This window comes from Trachypithecus francoisi, unplaced genomic scaffold (assembly GCF_009764315.1).
Source record: "Trachypithecus francoisi isolate TF-2019V2 unplaced genomic scaffold, Tfra_2.0 Contig01580, whole genome shotgun sequence".
In the NCBI taxonomy this organism is placed as follows: domain Eukaryota; kingdom Metazoa; phylum Chordata; class Mammalia; order Primates; family Cercopithecidae; genus Trachypithecus; species Trachypithecus francoisi.
In genome coordinates this window covers 1,515,811-1,536,320 of record NW_022681443.1, presented here as the reverse complement: position 1 = coordinate 1,536,320, position 20,510 = coordinate 1,515,811, and the positions used below count along the sequence as shown (strand labels likewise).

Below are 20,510 nucleotides of genomic sequence, written 5' to 3'. Positions count from 1 at the left end.
GGAATATCTCCTGATAGATCTTCTCATGGCTCCCTCCCCCACAGCATTCAGGATCCCTGGGGTCTCACCTCCTCACAGCCTTCCCTGATCACCCCATGGAACCCCAGTCCTCTCCTCCCTACCACTCTCCATACCCTGGCCTGCTTGATCTTACTAGTATTCATCATATTGTGTTATGTTTTTATTTGTTCATTTATTTTCATTGTTTTCTTCCACCTGTAATGCAAACTCCGTAAGGGCTGGAATTTGTCTTGTTCTCTGCTAAATCTCCAGCACCTAAAATAGTGTTTATACACAGTAATCACTCAATACATATTTGCTGAATGAATTATTAACATTTTGGTAAGAGCCTTCCAGTCTCTCATCTATCTGTTTTATACTAAATAATTTTTTTTTTTTTTTTGAGACGGAGTCTTGCTCTGTCACCAGGCTGGAGTGCAGTGGCGCAATCTTGGCTCACTGCAACCTCTGTCTCCCAGGTTCAAGTGATTCTCCTGCCTTAGCCTCCTGCGTAGCTGGGACTACAAGTGCCCGCCACCACACCCAGCTAATTTTTGTATTTTTAGTAGAGACATGGTTTTACCATGTTTGCTAGGATGGTCTTGATCGCTTGACCTTGCGATCTGCCTCGGCCTCCCAAAATGCTGGGATTACAGGTGTGAGCTACCGCACCCGGCTTTTACTAAATTATTTTCTATAAAATATATGACACTATCGGCTGGGCACAGTGGCTCATGCCTATGATCCAAGCATTTTGGGAGGCCGAGGCAGGCAGATTACCTGAGTTCAGGAGTTTGAGACCAGCCTGGCCAACATGGTGAAACCCTGTCCCTACTAAAAATACAAAAATTAGCCAAGTGTGGTGGCAGGCCCCTGTAATCCCAGCTACTCGGGAGGCTGAGGCAGGAGAATTGCTTGAATCTGGGAGATGGAGATTGCAGTGAGCTGAGATTGTGCCACTGCACTCCAGCCTGGGCAACAGATTGAGACTCAAGTCTCAAAAGTAAAAAAAAAAAAAAAAAAAATATATATATATATATATATACACACACACACACACATATAAAAACCCTATCAAACTTTGCATCTCAGTATTTAAAAATTTACTCTTTTTTTTTTTTTTGAGACAGAGTCTTGCTCTGTCGCCCAGGCTGGAGTGCAGTGGCGCGATCTCGGCTCACTGTAAGCTCCGCCTCCCGGGTTCACGCCATTCTCCTGCCTCAGCCTCCCGAGTAGCTGGGACTACAGGCACCCGCCACCTCGCCGGGCTAATTTTTTTGTATTTTTAGTAGAGACGGGGTTTCACCATGTTAGCCAGGATGGTCTCGATTTCCTGACCTCGTGATCCGCCTGCCTCGGCCTCCCAAAGTGCTGGGATTACAGGCTTGAGCCACCGTGCCCGGCCTAAAAATTTACTCTTATACCTGAAACCTGTTTTAAGTTATCAACGCTTCATAAACATTTTAATAGTGGCATACCATTCCTTTGGGTAAAGAGATGAATATCTTCTCCTTGAACATTTTAGTTATTCTCATCTTTTGCTACATACAGTAAATATCTCTGCAGTGGACATATTTGCCCCTTGACTTTTCTTTTTTCTTTATTTTGAGTAATTTTCTTAGGATGCATCCTAAAACTGGAATGACTGGATCAAAGGACATGAGTGCTTTGATACCTTTCCGGTTCTTAATACATACTGTAAAAATAACATTATCCTTCATTTTTCCTTTTTCTTCCATCCTCAGTCATGTGCTGCCTGCAAAAGCCCTGAGCTGACTTCAAACCTCTTCGACATTTATGGGAAGAGCCCTCTGATTGTGTACTTTCTCCAGAACTACGTCAGTCTGCAGCAGCATGGCAAGAATGTGTTGATAGTCAGAAGGGAAAAGACCATGAGCACCCCATATCCTTGTCACTGTGGTCAGGGTGCGCACTGCTCCAGGCCCCCGTGTCCTCTTCCCAGAAGCAAAGGTCAGGGAATGGCACCCAGGCCTTAGCACAGCGCCTGGCACACCACGTGTACTCGCCAGAGGTGGCCAGTGGTACGAGCCTCAGGGTCAGAATCGTGCTCATCTCAGTTCCAAATCTAGAGCCAGCCTTGTGAACTGGCCGTGAGACCCTGGGGTGTGTCAGATTTCCTTGTGTGCAAAATCTCTTTTCCACCTACCAGAATGAATGTGCTAACTCAGTATTCTAACATACGTTGAAACCAAGTAATGCTTCCCAGACCCTCGTAGACCCCAGCGTATGTACTGACCAGGAATTTTGTTGTCCACATGTATGTTTCATCTAACACCTTCCTCAGACACACTCCTGCCTTAGACCCATCAGCAAATCCCTGGCCCTGTTGCCATTTATCCTAAAGATCGAATCGAAAGCTCAGATCTCAAGAAAATAGGTGCGGTTGGCCAGGTGTGGTGGCTCACGCCTGTAATCCCAGCACTGTGAGAGCCAAGATGAGCGGATCATCTGAGGCAAGGAGTTTGAGACCAGCCTGGCTAACACGATGAAACCCCGTCTCTACTAAAAATACAAAAAAAATTAGCTGGGCCTGGTGGTGCATGCCTATAATCCCAGCTGCTTGGGAGGCTGAGGCAGGAGAATCGCTTGAACCCAGGAGGCAGAGGTTGCAGTGACCCTAGATTGCGCCATTGCACTCCAGCCTGGGCAGCAAGAGCGAAACTCCATCTCCAAAAAAAGAAAAGAAAAAGGAAAATAAGTGTGGCATATGTTGGTGTCCTGAGTCTTAGCAGCTTACCATAGGAGTCAGAGAACACAGGTTCTATTTGGAATCAAACTGGTCTATTGGTTCAAATGGACCTGGACTCAGGAACCAACTCTACTGCAAACCGAGTGATTTGAGATAAGTTCCAACTTCTCTCTGTGCGTCATTTTTTTCACCTGTAAAATAGGGATAAGAGTACCTGCCTCATAGGGCTATTATGCAGATTACAGACACAACAGAGATAAAGGCTAGTGCCTGGCAGATAACAGGGGCTGGGATGATCCACGTCTACATTGAGCTCCCCAACAGGAGGAGTTTCGTAATGAACTAGGGAGAACTTTGCATCTTCTGCTGCATAGAACTCCATGTCCACAAACTTATTCACATGTTCTATAGGGAGAGAGTAGTAACAAAAACTCACATTTCATAGTGTTTTATTTCTTGCAACGTGTTTTCCCAAACATCACTTCATTGTTCTCTAAAGACAGTTTAGTGTAGTGGAAGGAATCTGGGTTGGGATACACAGCCTTAGATTTGAGTCCCAGTTTAGCAACCACTGGCTTTAAGATCTTATGTGCACAGCTCGACCTCCAAGCTCAGTATCTTTATCTACTCATTCCTAAAATTTGGATGGTTATACCAAACTTATAGTGTTGTGATGAAGATTAAATGGCATACAGCTGGTACTACATAAATAACTACCACGATTATGATTCACATCATCTAAAGTAGGCATTATGATCTCTGTTTTACAGATATGGAAATGTAGGCACAGAGGATGACTGCTATCTTGTCTGAGGTCCCACAGCTTGTGGCAAGTGTAGCTGAGATTCTAACCAATCAAGAAGGGGTGGAAGGAGGGCAGAGCAGAGGGATAATTTTTTTTTTTTTGGGACAGAGTCTCGCTGTGTTGCCCAGGCTGGAGTGCAGTGGCGCAATTTCGGCTCACTGCAACGTCTGCTTCCTGGGTTCAAGTGATTCTCCTGCCTCAGCCTCCCGAGTAGCTGGGATTACAGGCATGTGCCACCATGCCCAGCTAATTTTTTTTTTTTTGGGACAGAGTCTCGCTGTGTTGCCCAGGCTGGAGTGCAGTGGCGCAATTTCGGCTCACTGCAACGTCTGCTTCCTGGGTTCAAGTGATTCTCCTGCCTCAGCCTCCCGAGTAGCTGGGATTACAGGCATGTGCCACCATGCCCAGCTAATTTTTTTTTTTTGAGATGGAGTCTCACTCTGTCACCCAGGCTGGATAGAGTACAGTGGTGCGATCTCAGCTCACTGCAAGCTCCGCCTCCTGGGTTCACACCATTCTCCTGCCTCAGCCTCCCAAGTAGCTGGGACTACAGGTGCCCACCACCACGCCCGGCTAATTTTTTCTATTTTTTAGTAGAGACACGGTTTCACTGTGTTAGCCAGGATGGTCTTGATTTCCTGACCTTGTGATCCGCCCGCCTCGGCCTCCCAAAGTGCTGGGATTACAGGTGTAAGCCACTGCGCCTGGCCAAGAATGTTTTTATATACAAACGAGATGGAGAATGAGGCCTTGGGCTGAGAGAAAAGGAAAGCTGGAAGCCCTTCCTATTCACCGCTGTGATAATAGAGTAAGAATTTCAGATGACAGTCTAAAAAAGTATTCCTTAGCCCTGCCTTCCATCCACAGGGGCAGAGAAGGGCTTTATTCCTAGGTAGAGAATGCCTGGCCACAGATAGGATAGCCTCTTCCCTCCAAAGCAGGCCATGGTCAAAGAACAGGAGAGTCATTTCCTGCTCAGATTTCAAGTATCTTATCCAGAAATGCAGGGCGTTTTCCCTGCTCTGTCCTCCATGCCTCTCCTCCCCATGCACTGCGCTCATGCCACGAATAATGCAGCGTCAACGCAGTTAGACAGTACGGGGATTTCCTTGACAGCAGAAGCCACTGACTGCACCCCAACGTATACCGATGTCATCAGCGAGACCCTGTGCAGCATGAAGAAGCGGAAAGACAACCTCAATCAGTTGTACCAGCGTCACTGGAGTGAATGGAATTATTTTGACAAGCATCTAAAGGAACTGCAAGACAATTTCTCCAGGTATGGAAGGGGCTTTGGGGAATGCCATTGCTCCAGCACTCATCTTTTGCAGCACATTGTCATCATCATCATTTTTAAATGGGTTGGTGGGGGCGGGGGGGTTCCTGTAACTATCATAAGCATAATCAGCTTTCTTGTGGTCAGAATATAAACTCCTAATAACAGAGACCAGAACTTTTTTTGTTGTTATTTTTTTTTTTCTAACTACAAAAACATTATGTGTTCAATGAAAGCAAACAAAGGATCCAGAAAACCACATAAAAGTACCAAGAGATACACAGCGCCAACATTTTCCCGTAAATCCTTCCGGTCTTTCTTTTCTGGGCCCATATATCTGTATCACTAAATAAAGTAGTAAAGTCATACTGTTGGTCTGTTTTTTAGAACTATTTTTTCCCACTTTGCAGCATATTATGGACATTTTCCTCTGTCTCTGCCTTTTTCAAAATTTTTATTTTACTTAGAAAAACCTTTCAGAAAGTTGATAGTACACTAAACAAGCATGTGCCATCAGGCATTTACCAAGTATTCACATTTTGCCCCATTTGCTTTCTCTCTCTAATATCTAATCCAAATTCAAATTTCCCCAATTGTCCCCAAACTGTGTTTTTATTTTTAGAGACAGGGTCTTACTCAGTCACCCAGGCTGGAGTGCAGCAGCTCAATTACAGCCCCCTGCAGCTTCGAACTCCTGGGTTCAAGTGATCCTCCTGCCCTAACCTCCTCTGGAGTGCTGGGATTACAGACATGAGCCACTGTGCCTAACTCAATGTGTCTTTTTTGGCTTTACCTGCTGCTCCAGGATCCACTCAAGAATCATGAACTATATTTTGTTTTTTGTTTTTTTGAGACAGAGTCTCAGTCTGTCACCCAGGCTGGAGTGCAGTGGTGTGATCTTGGCTTACTGCAGCCTCTGCCTCCTGGGCTCAAGCAATCCTCCCACCTCAGCCTCCTGAGTAGCTGGGACTATAGGTGTGCACCACCATGCCCGGCTAATTTTTGTGTTTTTGGTAGACAAGGGGATTTGCCATATTGCCTGGCTGGTCTCAAACTCCTAACCTCAGGTGATCTGCCCCCACCTCAGCCTCCCAAACTGTTGAGATTATAGGCGTGAGCCACCGTGCCTAGCCAGAAATTATATTTAGTTTTATCTCTTTGGGATCTTTGAATCTATAACAGTATCCTGCCTCTGCCTTTTATTAACTGTTTTTTGCGACATGGGCTTTTTTGAAAAGCTCAAGCCACCCTCTGGGTTTTTCTGATATTTCTTCAAAGTATCATTGAATTTATTCCAATATAGCCTATTCCTAAACACTGGACATTAGGTCTATGCTAGAGGTTTGATTAGATTCAAGTTAAATCCTTTTGCTCAGAATCTTTCACAGATGATGTATGTATGTGTGTGTGTGTGTGTGTGTGTGTGTGTGTATTTTTTCTTTTTTTTCTTTTTTTTTGAGACGGAGTCTTGCTTTGTCTCCCAGGCTAGAGTGCAATGGCGCAATCTCCGCTCACTGCAAGCTCCACCCCCGCAGGTTCACGCCATTCTCCTGCCTCAGCCTCCTGAGTAGCTGGGACTACAGATGCCCACCACCACACCCAGCTAATTTTTTGTATTTTTAGTAGAGACGGGGTTTCACCGTGTTAGCCAGGATGGTGTTGATCTCCTGACCTCATGATCCGCCTGCCTCGGACTCCCAAAGCGCTGGGATTACAGGCGTGAGCCACCATGCCCAGCCTGATGTTGTATATTTACATTGCATCCCATTAGGAGTCATATCATGTCAGGTTGCCCCGCTACTGGTGATGCTAAATTTAAACACTTGGTTAAACTGGTCTCTGCCAGATCTCTGCATTGTAAGAGCACATGTATGTCTTTCTAATTCGTCAGGAATAAATGATGTGATTCTGCCAGACTGTGTGAATGTGCTTCCCCAATATCTTTCACACAGTGGTTTTAGCATTCATCAATGATCTTTGCCTGATTAACTATTACATTTAAGGTTGCAAAATGGTGATTTTTCTACTTCTGCCATTTCTTCTACATTTATTAGCTGGCATTTTTCCATAGAGAATAGCTCACTTTCTTTTATCCTACTTTGTCTCTCTCATGTCTTTCCTGCATGGCCCTATAACTCTTTTATGTAGCCACCCTGTCTGCAAGGGAAGCATGGGAAATACCTGGCCAAGGAGGGTGAGATTTCCGTGACTGGACTAGACCTTCCATAGAACTGGGCACTTTGTTGTCCAAAACAAAATGGGATTCAGTTTACAAACGAGAAAGAGGGAATTGCTATTGGCTAGACAGCTATCCATGTCTCTCATAATAAGAGGGACAGAAAAATATGAACATGTAGATAAATATTTTGTTATGCAATGTAATACAATTGAGTTTTATTTTTATTTATTTATTTATTTATTTATTTTTTTGAGACAGAGTCTCGCTCTGTCGCCCAGCCTGGAGTGTAGTGGCCGGATCTCAGCTCACTGCAAGCTCCGCCTGCCGGGTTTATGCCATTCTCCTGCCTCAGCCTCCTGAGTAGCTAGCTGGGACTACAGGCGCTCGCCACCTCGCCCGGCTAGTTTTTTGTGTTTTTTAGTAGAGACAGAGTTTCACCGGGTTAGCCAGGATGGTCTTGATCTCCTGACCTCGTGATCCACCCATCTCGGCCTCCCAAAGTGCTGGGATTACAGACTTGAGCCACCGCGCCCGGCCGAGTTTTATTTTTATTTTTATATATTTTTTGAGATGGAGTCTCGCTCTGTCGCCATACTGGAGTGTGGTGGTGCGATCTCAGCTCACTGCAACGTCTGCCCCCGGGTTCAAGTGATTCTCTTGCCTCAGCCTCCCAAGTATCTAGGATTACAGGTGCATGCCGCCATGTCCGGCTAATTTTTTTTTTTTTTTTTTTTTTGAGACAGAATCTTTGCTCTGTTGCCTAGGCTGGAGTGCAGTGGCACGATCTTGGTTCACTGCAACCTCCACCTCCCAGGTTCACGCCATTCTTCTGCCTCAGCCTCCCGAGTAGCTGGGACTACAGGCGCCTGCCACCACGCCCGGCTAAGTTTTTATATTTTTAGTAGAGACGGGGTTTCACCATGTTAGCCAGGATGGTCTCAATCTCCTGACCTCATGATCTGCCCGCCTTGGCCTCCCCAAGTGCTGGGATTACAGGTGTGAGCCACCATGCCTGGCCTTTTAATTTTGTATTTTTAGTAGAGATGTTGGCCAGGATGGTCTCGACCTCTTGACCTCAAAGTGCTGGGATTATAGGCATGAGCCACTGCACCCAGCCACAATTGGGTTATTTATAAAATATTATGGGACACAGACCACACACATTCACAAAACCCTGTTAAACATCACCACCACCACCAGCAGTTCAGCATTAATGTTCATCAAAAGATGATTGGTTAAATAAACTATCATACCTCCATAATCTGCAGCCAAGAAAAATGTCCCTCTATTTTTATTTTACAAGGAAAGATGGTCACAACATATTATTGGACCAAAATTTAGGTTATAAGACAGTGTGTTTAAAGTGGTACAATTATTTACTTATTCCCATTTTACAGATGTGGAAGCTGAGGTTGAGGACAGAACCTTGGAGGGCAACCACATACGTCAGGGAGGACAGAACATTCTGTAAGGGGAGGAGTGACCAGAAGGGAAGGAGGAGAGTCCATACATGTAGATACACTGACCATAAAGCCAAGGGGACAAAGGACAGTAGGGAAGCAGCAAGCAGCAGTGTGGTGGCCAGACTCCAAAACGTGGGGCAGAGACAGGTAGGCGACTTGGTAGAGGGCAGTCTCAACAAGGCTAAAGTGGGAAGGCAGAGCCTGGGACATGTAGGGGAAGATGTAAGTCCCCATGGGTGGGTGGGATTCCTAGGAAGCAGAAGGAATAAAATTCTGCATCAAAAAGGCAAGATCAGATGTCAAGTAACAGGGGCTATTTAAACATAAGGTAGAAGGCCGGGCGCAGGGGCTCGCGCCTGTAATCCCAGCACTTTGGGAGGCCGAGGCGGGTGGATCATTTGAGGTCAGGAGTTTGAGACCAGCCGGGCCAACATGGTGAAACCCCATCTCTACTAAAAATACAAAAAATAGCTGGGCGGTAGCGGCACATACCTGTAATCCCAGCTACTTGGGATGCTGAGTCAGGAGAATCGCTTGAACCTGGGAGGCAGGAGTTGCGGTGAGCCGAGAGCACGCCAGTGCAATCCAGTCTGGATGACAGAGTGAGACCTTGTCTCTAAATAAATAAATAAGTAAATAAACATAAGGTAGAAGACCCAAGCCTGTGTGAAGGGGGAGAGATTGAACATGTAGGTGAGGGAGGAGAGCATCAGGATGGAGAAGGGAGAAGACACAGGGACTGCTCTTTGGGGCTCTTTGCTTCTGCCTCTGTAACTTGTTCACTATGCTGTATTTATTCTTTTTTTTTTTTTTTTAAGAAATGGAGTCTGGCTCTGTCGCCCAGGCTGGAGTGCAGTGGTGCGATCTCGGCTCACTGCAAGCTCTGCCTCCCGGGTTCATGCCATTCTCCTGCCTCAGCCTCCCAAGTAGCTGGGACTACAGGCACCCACCACCATGCCTGGCTAATTTTTTTGTATTTTTAGTAGAGATGGGGTTTCACCATGTTAGCCAGGAGGGTCTCGATCTCCTGACCTTGTGATCCGCCCACTTCGGCCTCCCAAAGTGCTGGGATTATAGGCATGAGCCACCGCGCCCGGACCATTATGCTTCATTTATTCTATAGTTCATTGTCCCAACAGATATTTTCAGCACCTTCTGGGCACCAGGCATTATGATTACTTACATATCTGTCTCTCCCAATAGTTGTAACAAGCCTTGATGGCAGGATCCATGGAATGGCCGAGGCTAAGGTTGGAATACAGGTCTTTTTACTTACTTACTTTTTACTTACTTACTTTTTACATGGTAAAAAATCTGTTACCATGGACTATTAAACTATTTTTGCCTTTTTAAGGCCACAGGTAGGTCCTGGTATGGGGCTAAGTTCTAGCCATGGAATAAAAGATGGAAGGGTTATTTGCACACAGCTCACTGATCCTCAGTTGTTTTGTTGCACTTCAGTCATTTGATAGTATTTCCTACTTTGTAGGGTTTTATTGATCAAATAAATTAAGGTCTGTAAAGACTTTTCTCAGAACTAGGCCCATAGGTAGGTAATTGTATCAGTTATAATTATGTTTGGCTTAGAATGACAGAAAAACTCAAACAGTGGCTAAAATTTATTACAATTTATTTTCTCTCATTTGCAAGGACTCCAGTAGATATGAAAGTTCATAGGCCGGGCGCGGTGGCTCAAGCCTGTAATCCCAGCACTTTGGGAGGCCGAGGCAGGCGGATCACGAGGTCAGGAGATCGAGACCATCCTGGCTAACACCGTGAAACCCCGTCTCTACTAAAAGATACAAAAATCTAGCCGGGCATGGTGGCAGGCGCCTGTAGTCCCAGCTACTCGGGAGGCTGAGGCAGGAGAATGGCGTGAACCTGGGGGGCGAAGCTTGCAGTGAGCCGAGATCGCACTACTGCACTCTCGCCTGGGGCACAGAGCAAGACCCTGTCTCAAAAAATAAATAAATAAAATAAAATAAAATAGAAAGTTCATAGTGACAGGGTCTTTTTTTTAATTTGAGATGGAGTCTCACTCTGTCGCCCAGGCTGGAGTGCAGTAGCACAATCTCGGCTCACTGCAAGCTCCACCCACCAGGTTCATGCCATTCTCCTGCCTCAGCCTCCTGAGTAGCTGGGACTACAGGCGCCCGCCACCACGCCTGGCTAATTTTTTTGTATTTTTAGTAGAGACGTGGTTTCACAATGCTTGCCAGGATGGTCTCCATCTCCTGACCTCGTGATCGGCCCACCTCGGCCTCCCAAAGTGCTGGGATTACAGGCGTGAGCCACTGTGCCTGGCCAAGATCTTTTATCATATTGCTCCACTAGCTTCAGCTCATGATTTAGCTTCATGGTAAAAAACGGCTGCTCAAGTTCCAGCCACCAGGTCCACATTTCATCCAGTTCAAAGGAAGATGAGTTCAAAGAAATGTATTTCTTCTGGAAGTTGCAAATAGCCCTTCCATTCCATGGCCAGAACGTTTTAAAGTTCAGAACTAGTTTAAAGTTAACATTAAATTCACATAGAATTTCCAGGGTTAAGTTTACAGCTTATACATTTCAGAAATAAAGGATCTCCTTGTTTAATAAATAAATTCTTACTAGGTGAATTATCATAGTAAAGATTCTTTTGCCAGGAGGAAGTTTGTAACTGTGTGTTAGAAGTTGCATTGCTAAATATATCCACTTTTAGTTGTTTAAGATATTATTGCTGAGCACGGTAGCTCACACCTGTAATCCCAGCACTTGGGGAGGCTGAGGTGGGTGGATCATGAGGTCAGGAGATCGAGACCATCCTGGCTAACACTGTGAAACCCCATCTCTACTAAAAATGCAAAAAATTAACCAGGCGTGGTGGCAGGCGCCTGTAGTTCCAGCTACTCAGGAGGCTGAGGCAGGAGAATCTCTTGAACCTGGGAGGTGGAGATTGCAGTGAGCCAAGATCATGCCACTGCACTCCAGCCTGGGCGACAGAGCGAGACTCCATCTCAAAAAAAAAAAAAGAAAATATATTGTTGAGAAGCTCATCATGCCTTATATTAATAAAGTGATTCTCAAAGTTTTGTCTACAGATAAAAATGGTGCCTTAAAACACACCTGTGCTGCTAGACATCCAGGCAGGGTTACTCTTAAGGAAGTAGGATAGTGACTGAGCAGGGATGTGAGGTGGCTTCTAAGGAGCTGGCAGCGTTCTCTTTCTCAATCTGAGTGCTGGTTACATGGACGTGTTCAGTATATGAAAATGTCATGAGCTGCACACTTAGAATCTGTGCACTCCTAGTTTCTACATTATACTTCAGTACATGCTTTGTAAATGGTCACGCAGATCTATCAGTTTACAGGACATACAGAACATTGAGGACATGTTAATTACTCCAGCCTTTTTCTATATGTCTCTGTGTTTTCCCCTCAGAGAAATGAAGAATATTGATCAAAAAGCATCAGATAAAAAAAAGGCAAACCACATGTTCGTCCCACCTTCAGCCTTCAATGAGGAATCACCTGACAAAAAAATGAAGGGAAGTCTCCAGAGAGAAATTGAGTTTCTTTTACGGTTTGTTCGAACAAAAACCATGGGAAATGTAGAAGTGTGAACAGTGTAAGAATAAGAATTATTTTATTTTTACTTTTTTGAGACAGAGTCTCACTATCTCCTCAAGGCTGACTGCAGTGGTGCCATCATAGCTCACTGCAGCCTCCACCTCCCAGGCTCAAGCAAATCTCCCATTTCAGCCTCCTGAGTAGCTGGGACCACAGGTGTGTGCCACCACGCCCGGCTCATTTTTTATTTTTGTAGAGATGGGGGTCTCACTATGTTGCCCAGGCTGGAAAATTCTTAAAACATAGGAAAGAGCATATAAAAGTTCACTTATGGCCAGGCACTGTGGCTCACACCTGTAATCCCACTACTTTGGGAGGCCGAGGTGGGCAAATCATGAGGTCAAGAGATGGAGACCATCCTGGCCAACATGGTGAAACCCCACCTCTACTAAAAATACAAAAATTAGCTAGGCGTGCCTGTAATCCCAGATACTCGGGGGGCTGAGGCAGGAGAATTGCTTGAACCCGGGAGGCGGAGGTTGCAGTGAGCCAAGATCACACCACTGCACTCCATCCTGGAGACAGAACTAGACTCTGTCTCAAAAAAAAGTTCACTTTTATGTATTACTCACACCACTCTCATTTTAGTTTTAGTGTTATTATTGGTGGTAGTAAGGGCTATTAATGATTTTGTACTTCGTCTGTACCAAGCATTGGCCTATGTACTTTATGAACTGTATGAGACAGAGCTCCTTGGTTGCATGTGCCAGGAAGCCAGCTCAAACTAGCTTAAATGGAAGGAGAATGTAGCAGCTTAAATAACTGGGAAGGCCATGACAGGTCATCTGCAGGCATATTAAACCTAAGAGCTTGATATTTTCAGGCTCTTTCTCTCTCTGTCTCTTGATCCTTTTCCCTTCTGTGAGCTGACTTCTTTTTCAAGCTACCTCTGCCTCAGGGCCATGGACAGCCCAAGTCTGTCTCATAGTCCTGATCTAAAAAGCCATGTTCATTTTGCTGGAGTACATCTTCTAGTAGTTCCCAACAAAAAAGGCATATGGGAAATTATTTGAGTCTTTGCATGTCCAAAACGTCTTTTTTTTTTTTTTTTTTTGAGATGGAGTCTCCTTCTGTCACCCAGGCTGTATAGTGCAGTGGCACGATCTTGGCTTACTGCAACCTCCTTCTCCTGGGTTCAGGCAGTTCTCCTGCCTCAGCCTCCCCCAGTAGCTGGGACTAAAGGTGCGTGCCACCATGCCCAGCTAATTTTTTTTTCTTTCTTTTTTTTTTTTTTGAGATGGAGTCTCGCTCTGTCACCCAGGCTGGAGCACGGTGGCCGGATCTCAGCTCACTGCAAGCTCCGCCTCCCGGGTTTACGCCATTCTCCTGCCTCAGCCTCCCGAGTAGCTGGGACTACAGGCGCCCGCCACCTCGCCCGGCTAGCTTTTTGTATTTTTTTTAGTAGAGATGGGGTTTCACCGTGTTAGCCAGGATGGTCTCGATCTCCTGACCTCGTGATCCGCCCGTCTCGGCCTCCCAGAGTGCTGGGATTACAGGCTTGAGCCACCGCGCCTGGCCTTTTTTTTTTTTTTTTTCTAGCAGAGACGAGGTTTCACCATGTTTGCCAGGCTAGTCTCAAACTCTTGACCTTAGGTGATCCGCCCACCTCGGCCTCCCAAGTGCTGGGATTACAGGTGTGAGCCACCATGCCCGGCCCTTTGTTCTATTTTTCAAAAATTATTTAAGAAATGAGATCTTGCTGTTTTGCCCAGGCTGGTCTGCAACTCCTGAACTCAAGTGATCCTCTGGCCTTGGCCTCCCAAGTGCTGGGATTACAGATATGAAAAAATGTATTTGTTCTTGATAATATTTGGCAAATGTTTTGCTGGGAAAAAAATTCTAAGTTAAAAGTCAATATTCTACAGAATTTTGGAAAATTTTTCCTGCGTCCTACTTTTGCTGTTGAGAAGTCTCATGCTATTCTGATTCCTATGGCTTTGTGGGTCACTGTTTTTCCCCCTGTGGGAACTTTTAGGATATTGTCTTCATTCTTAGTATCCTGAAGTTTCCCAATGATATACCTTGGTATGAGTCCTTTTCTTAATATGCATCACTGAGGTCAGGAGTGCTCTCAGTCCAGAGGGCAGAGTCCTCCAATTCTGAGATTTTTGCTTGTATTATTTCTTTGAAAATTCCCTTCATTTTCTTTGCTATTTCTGGAACTATGATAGTCAACTGTCAGACCTCCTGGATTGATCCTCTAATGTTCTTATCTTTCTTTATTCGCCTCTTGGCATCTGTATATATATTTCTTTTCTTTTTCAAACAACATGAATGTATTTTCTCACAGTTCTGGAGGCCAAACTCCAAAGTCAAAGTGTCAGCAGGGCCATGCTTCCTCTGCGGGGTTCAGGGTAGTCTTCCTTTGCCTCTCCCTAGCTTCGTGCGATTGCCAGCAGTCCATGGCTGTCCTTGGCTTGTAGATGCCTCACTCCAGTCTCTGCCTCTGTCATCACCTGGCCTTCTTCATGTCTGTCTGCATCTATTCTTCTAAAGACAGCAGTCATATTGGATAAAGGCCCACGCTAATGTCTTCATTGAACTTGATTACATCTATAAAGACTATTTCCAAAAAAGGTGTTATTCATGGGTATTGGGGTTTACAACTTTAACATGTCTTTTGGGGAATATAATTAAACCTATAACGTCTTTTTTCTTTTTTTCTTTTCTCTTTTTTTTTTTTTTTGAGATGGAGTCTCGCTCTGTCACCCAGGCTGGAGCACGGTGGCCGGATCTCAGCTCACTGCAAGCTCCGCCTCCCGGGTTTACGCCATTCTCCTGCCTCAGCCTCCCGAGTAGCTGGACTACAGGCGCCCGCCACCTCGCCCGGCTAGCTTTTTGTATTTTTTTTAGTAGAGATGGGGTTTCACCGTGTTAGCCAGGATGGTCTCGATCTCCTGACCTCGTGATCCGCCCGTCTCGGCCTCCCAGAGTGCTGGGATTACAGGCTTGAGCCACGCGCCTGGCCTTTTTTTTTTTTTTTTTCTAGCAGAGACGAGGTTTCACCATGTTTGCCAGGCTAGTCTCAAACTCTTGACCTTAGGTGATCCGCCCACCTCGGCCTCCCAAAGTGCTGGGATTACAGGTGTGAGCCACCATGCCCGGCCCTTTGTTCTATTTTTCAAAAATTATTTAAGAAATGAGATCTTGCTGTTTTGCCCAGGCTGGTCTGCAACTCCTGAACTCAAGTGATCCTCTGGCCTTGGCCTCCCAAAGTGCTGGGATTACAGATATGAAAAAATGTATTTGTTCTTGATTAATATTTGGCAAATGTTTTGCTGGGAAAAAAATTCTAAGTTAAAAGTCAATATTCTACAGAATTTTGGAAAATTTTTCCTGCGTCCTACTTTTGCTGTTGAGAAGTCTCATGCTATTCTGATTCCTATGGCTTTGTGGGTCACTGTTTTTCCCCCTGTGGGAACTTTTAGGATATTGTCTTCATTCTTAGTATCCTGAAGTTTCCCAATGATATACCTTGGTATGAGTCCTTTTCTTAATATGCATCACTGAGGTCAGGAGTGCTCTCAGTCCAGAGGGCAGAGTCCTCCAATTCTGAGATTTTTGCTTGTATTATTTCTTTGAAAATTCCCTTCATTTTCTTTGCTATTTCTGGAACTATGATAGTCAACTGTCAGACCTCCTGGATTGATCCTCTAATGTTCTTATCTTTCTTTATTCGCCTCTTGGCATCTGTATATATATTTCTTTTCTTTTTCAAACAACATGAATGTATTTTCTCACAGTTCTGGAGGCCAAACTCCAAAGTCAAAGTGTCAGCAGGGCCATGCTTCCTCTGCGGGGTTCAGGGTAGTCTTCCTTTGCCTCTCCCTAGCTTCGTGCGATTGCCAGCAGTCCATGGCTGTCCTTGGCTTGTAGATGCCTCACTCCAGTCTCTGCCTCTGTCATCACCTGGCCTTCTTCATGTCTGTCTGCATCTATTCTTCTAAAGACAGCAGTCATATTGGATAAAGGCCCACGCTAATGTCTTCATTGAACTTGATTACATCTATAAAGACTATTTCCAAAAAAGGTGTTATTCATGGGTATTGGGGTTTACAACTTTAACATGTCTTTTGGGGAATATAATTAAACCTATAACGTCTTTTTTCTTTTTTTCTTTTCTCTTTTTTTTTTTTTTTTTGAGATGGAGTCTTGCTCTGTCACCCAGGCTGGAGTGCAGTGGCGTGATCTCGGCTCACTGCAACCTCCGCCTCCTGGGTTCACGCCATTCTCCTGCCTCAGTTTCCTGAGTAGCTGGGACTACAGGTGCCTGCTACCACGCCTGGCTAATTTTTTTGTATTTTTAGTAGAGACGCAGTTTCACTGTGTTAGCCAGGATGGTCTTGATCTCCTGACCTCGTGATCCACCTATCTCGATCTCCCAAAGTGTCAGGATTACAGGCGTGAGCCACAGCACCCAGCCCTTTTTTTTTTGAGACAGAGTCGCTCTGTCACCCAGACCGGAGTGCAATGGCGCGATCTTGGCTCACTGCAACCTCTGCCTGCCAGGTTCAAATGATTCTCCTGCCTCAGCCTCCTGAGTAGCTGGGACTACAGACATGCACCACCACATCCGGCTAATCTTTGCATTTTTAGTAGAGACAGGGTTTCACCATGTTGACCAGGCTAGTTTCAAACTCCTGACCTCAGGTGATCCACCCACCTCAGTCTCCCAAAGTCCTGGGATTACAGGCATTAGCCACCGCGCCTAGCTAAAATTTCTTTGTAGAGACAGGGTCTTGCTGTGTTGGCATTTTCTACATATAGAATCATGCTGTCTGTAGACATAGTTTTACTTCTTCACTTCCAATTTGGATGCCTTTTATTTCTTGCCTAATTATCTGTCTAGAGCTTCTGATACAAAGTGGAATACTAGCAGTGAAAGGAGGCATTTTGTCCTGTCCCTGGTCTGAGGGAAAGGCTTTCAGTCTTTAACCATTGAGTGTGCTGTTATCTGTGGGTTTGTCATAAATGTCCATAATCATGTTAGAGTAATGCCATTCTATTCCTATTTTTCTGAGTGTTTATTATCATGAAATGCTGTTGGTTCTTGTCAAATGCTTTCTCTACATCATTTGAGATAATTATGTGGGGCTTTCTCTTCATTCCTTTATTGTGCTCTATACCCTGATCGATTTGTGTTTCACTGAGGGGAACCACCCTCAGATTCCTGGGGTAAATCCCACTTGGTCCTGGTGTATAATCCTTTTAATAGTCTGTTGGAGTCAGTTTGCTAGTATTTGTTGAAGATCTCTGCATTTGTATTCTTAAGGAATAGTGGTCTATAATTTTCTTTTCTTGTCATTTCTTTTTCTAGTTCTGGTATCAGCATAATGCCAGCCCCATAAAATGAGCTATGAAAAACTATTAGCTCTTCTATTTTTTGGAAGAGCTTGAGAAGAATTGGTGTTAATTCTTCCTTAACGGTTTGGTAGAATTCACAAATGAAGCCCTGTAGTCTTTCACTTTTCTTTGTTCAAAGGGAGATTTTTGATTATTGATTCAATTGTTTTGTTATAAGTCTATGCAGAATTTTTATTTTTTTCTTGAGTCAGTTGTGGTAATTTGTGTATTTCTAGGAAGTTTTCCATTTCATACAGGCTATGTAATTTATTGGCATTTGTATTCTCTTACAAGCTTTATTTCTGTAAGGTCGGTACTCATGTTCCCACTTTCATCTATGTGTGTCCTTTTCTTGGTAGTCATTCAAACTCAGTTTGTTAATTTTATTGATAACTAACATTTTGTTTCTCTCAATTGACCTTCTATTTTTTCTATTCTCTATTTCATGTCCTCTGCTCTAATCTTAATCTCCTTCCTTCTATCAGCTTCAGATTTAGTTTGTGCTTCTTTTGCTAAGTCCACAAGTCATAAAGTGAAGTTATTGATTTGAGATGTTTCTTCTTTTTAAAACATAGGCATTTATAGCTATAAATTTCTGTCTTAGCACTGCTTTTGCTTTACTCCATAAGTTTTATTGTGTTATGTTTTTGTTTTTATTTCAAAATATTTTTTAGTATGTCTTATGATTTCTCCTTCAAGTTGTAGCATGTTCTTTCCAAATAAGGACAGTGAACCTAAATGGAAGAAGTATAGGCTGAGCACAGTGGCTCACGCCTGTAATTCCAGCAGGTTGGGAGGACAAGGCGGGCGGATCACAAGGTCAGGAGATCAAGACCATCTTGGCCAACATAGTGAAACCCCGTCTCTACTAAAAAACAAACAAACAAAAATTAGCTGGGCGTGGTGGTACATGCCTATAATCCCAGCTACTTGGGAGGCTGAGGCAGGAGAATCACTTGAACCCGGGAGTCAGAGTTTGCAGTGAGCCAAGATCACACCACTGCATTCCAGCCTGGTGACAGAGCGATAGTCCATCTCAAAAAAAAAAAAAAAGAAAGAAAGAAAGAAAGAAAAAGAAAAAAGAAGTATGATGCTTTTGTGAAATATTAAAGGAAGTCCTTTAGGCTTGTGAGACTAGTCTCCATGCCATAGCCCAGCAAATAATATTCTGAAGATTCACATCTGGAGGTGTAAAGCAGTAGGGAACACAGAGTTAGAAAACACAATCCAGGTTTTAAGCGTCACCAGAGTGCTGTCACCTCCAATGGGGTGGTACCTGCTTGCTGCCTAGAGGTTTGTGGGGCCCAGCTCAGATCCCATGCAGCAGTGTTCCTGTCAGTACTGGTGAAAGATGAAGGGTGGAGGCACTGGGGATGTGGAAGCCGTGGATGCCAGCTGTCCTACTCGACCACTTTCTCTGGAGGCAGGAGCGCGCCCTCGATATTCCATGCACACAAGGATCACCACTGGCCACGCCACTGCTCACATGCAGTCTTTGAAGAAATTACATTTGTAAATTAATTTTTGTTTTTGTTTGTTTGTTTCCCCCACAGGAGGGGAAAGGAGGAGAGGGAAAGAGAAGAGAAGCAGAAGTTGAACATTTCCTTCCACTCACTTCCAAGCCCTGAGGAGCTCCACAACCTAGAACCAGGAAGTGCCTACAGAATCTGTGATATTTCTGCTATGAGGTGGAGTGGAAGAACAAGAAAATAAGAAAATTGTGGCCAAAGACTGAGAAATAGGAATCACGATTTCACCATAGGGGAAAGATTCCGTTGTAGTTTTTCCTAGGCTGAGTGAAAAGCTGGAGTAGAGAGTTGGTGCTTGGGTCACTACATTTATTCATACATTTACTCTTTCACTCAGTATTTTATTAAATGCATGTTGGTAAGTATGTTACAAATATGACCTCATAACAAAAGTTAAACTTTCATACCAGCCATATGAAGTAGGGATTATGCACTGCATTTTACACAGCAGCAAGCCCAGGTTTAGAAAGGTTTCTAAAGTTCTCTGCTGTAGACACTGAGTAATTAACAGTAGATAAGACACAGTCCCTGTTCTCAAGGGAGTCACCATCTGGTAGAGGGAAGACAGACATATCAACACATTAAATGCTCTAAATATTGGACAGAGGGAAGACAGATATATCAACACATTAAATGCTCTAAGTATTGGACAGAGGGAGGACAGATGTATCAACACATTAAATGCTCTAAGTCTTGGACAGAGGAAAACGAAGGCAGAAGCCTGGGAGTCACACAGAAACACTTTACAGATGTCATGTCCATGGGCCGAGTTTAGAAAAGACAAGATGTGGCCAGGCGCGGTGGCTCAAGCCTGTAATCCCAGCACTTTGGGAGGCCGAGATGGGCGGATCACAGGGTCAGGAGATCGAGACCATCCTGGCAAACACAGTAAAACCCCGTCTCTACTAAAAATACAAAAAACTAGCCGGGCGAGGTGGCGGGCGCCTGTAGTCCCAGCTACTTGGGAGGCTGAGGCAGGAGAATGGCGGGAACCCGGGAGGCGGAGCTTGCAGTGAGCTGAGATCCGGCCACTGCACTCCAGCCTGGGTGACAGAGCAAGACTCTGCCTCAAAAAAAAAAAAAGAAAGAAAAGAAAAGACAAGATGTTTGCCAGGCGGAAGGGGGGCATATTGGAAAGAGGCTGGCAAGCCCAGTGGTTAGAGGAGCAGGGGGCAAAGGCTCAGAGGCAGCATAATAGAAACGCCTATCAAATTATCAAATTAATAGTTCTACAAAGCTTGTTACAAAAAATTGCACTCCTCTAGGCTGCTTTTCCTTTTCCCCCACAACACTTTCCTCTATTTTTTTTTTTTACTTTCCTCTTTTTTAACTGATCATTTTGGTATTTTTTCTCCACTGTATATCTAAATACCATACTGCTGCAGCTTCCTCTTTTTTGTTTGTTTGTGTGTGTGTTTGTTTGAGATGGAGTCTCACTCTATTGCACAGGCTGGGGTGCAGTGGCGTGATCTTGGCTCACTACAACCTCCACCTCCTGGGTTCAAGTGATTCTCCTGCCTCAGCCTCCCAAGTAGCTGGGATTATAGGCACCATGGATTACCACCATGCCTGGCTAATTTTTGTATTTTTAATAGAGAT

The 20,510-nt window shown here is 44.6% G+C and overlaps 1 protein-coding gene across 1 annotated transcript in view; it reads left to right on the top strand.

Moving 5' to 3' along the window:
• FAM227A (family with sequence similarity 227 member A) overlaps positions 1-19,718 on the top strand; it is an 80,146-nt gene extending 60,428 nt beyond the window's left edge. The window contains exons 15-18 of the mRNA XM_033189745.1: positions 1,746-1,903; positions 4,642-4,794; positions 11,852-11,952; positions 18,931-19,718. Coding sequence (XP_033045636.1) covers positions 1,746-1,903; positions 4,642-4,794; positions 11,852-11,952; positions 18,931-19,010 — 492 coding nt within the window. The 3' untranslated portion in view covers positions 19,011-19,718. The remainder of the gene's footprint in view (positions 1-1,745; positions 1,904-4,641; positions 4,795-11,851; positions 11,953-18,930) is intronic.
• Positions 19,719-20,510: the final 792 nt, after the last annotated feature.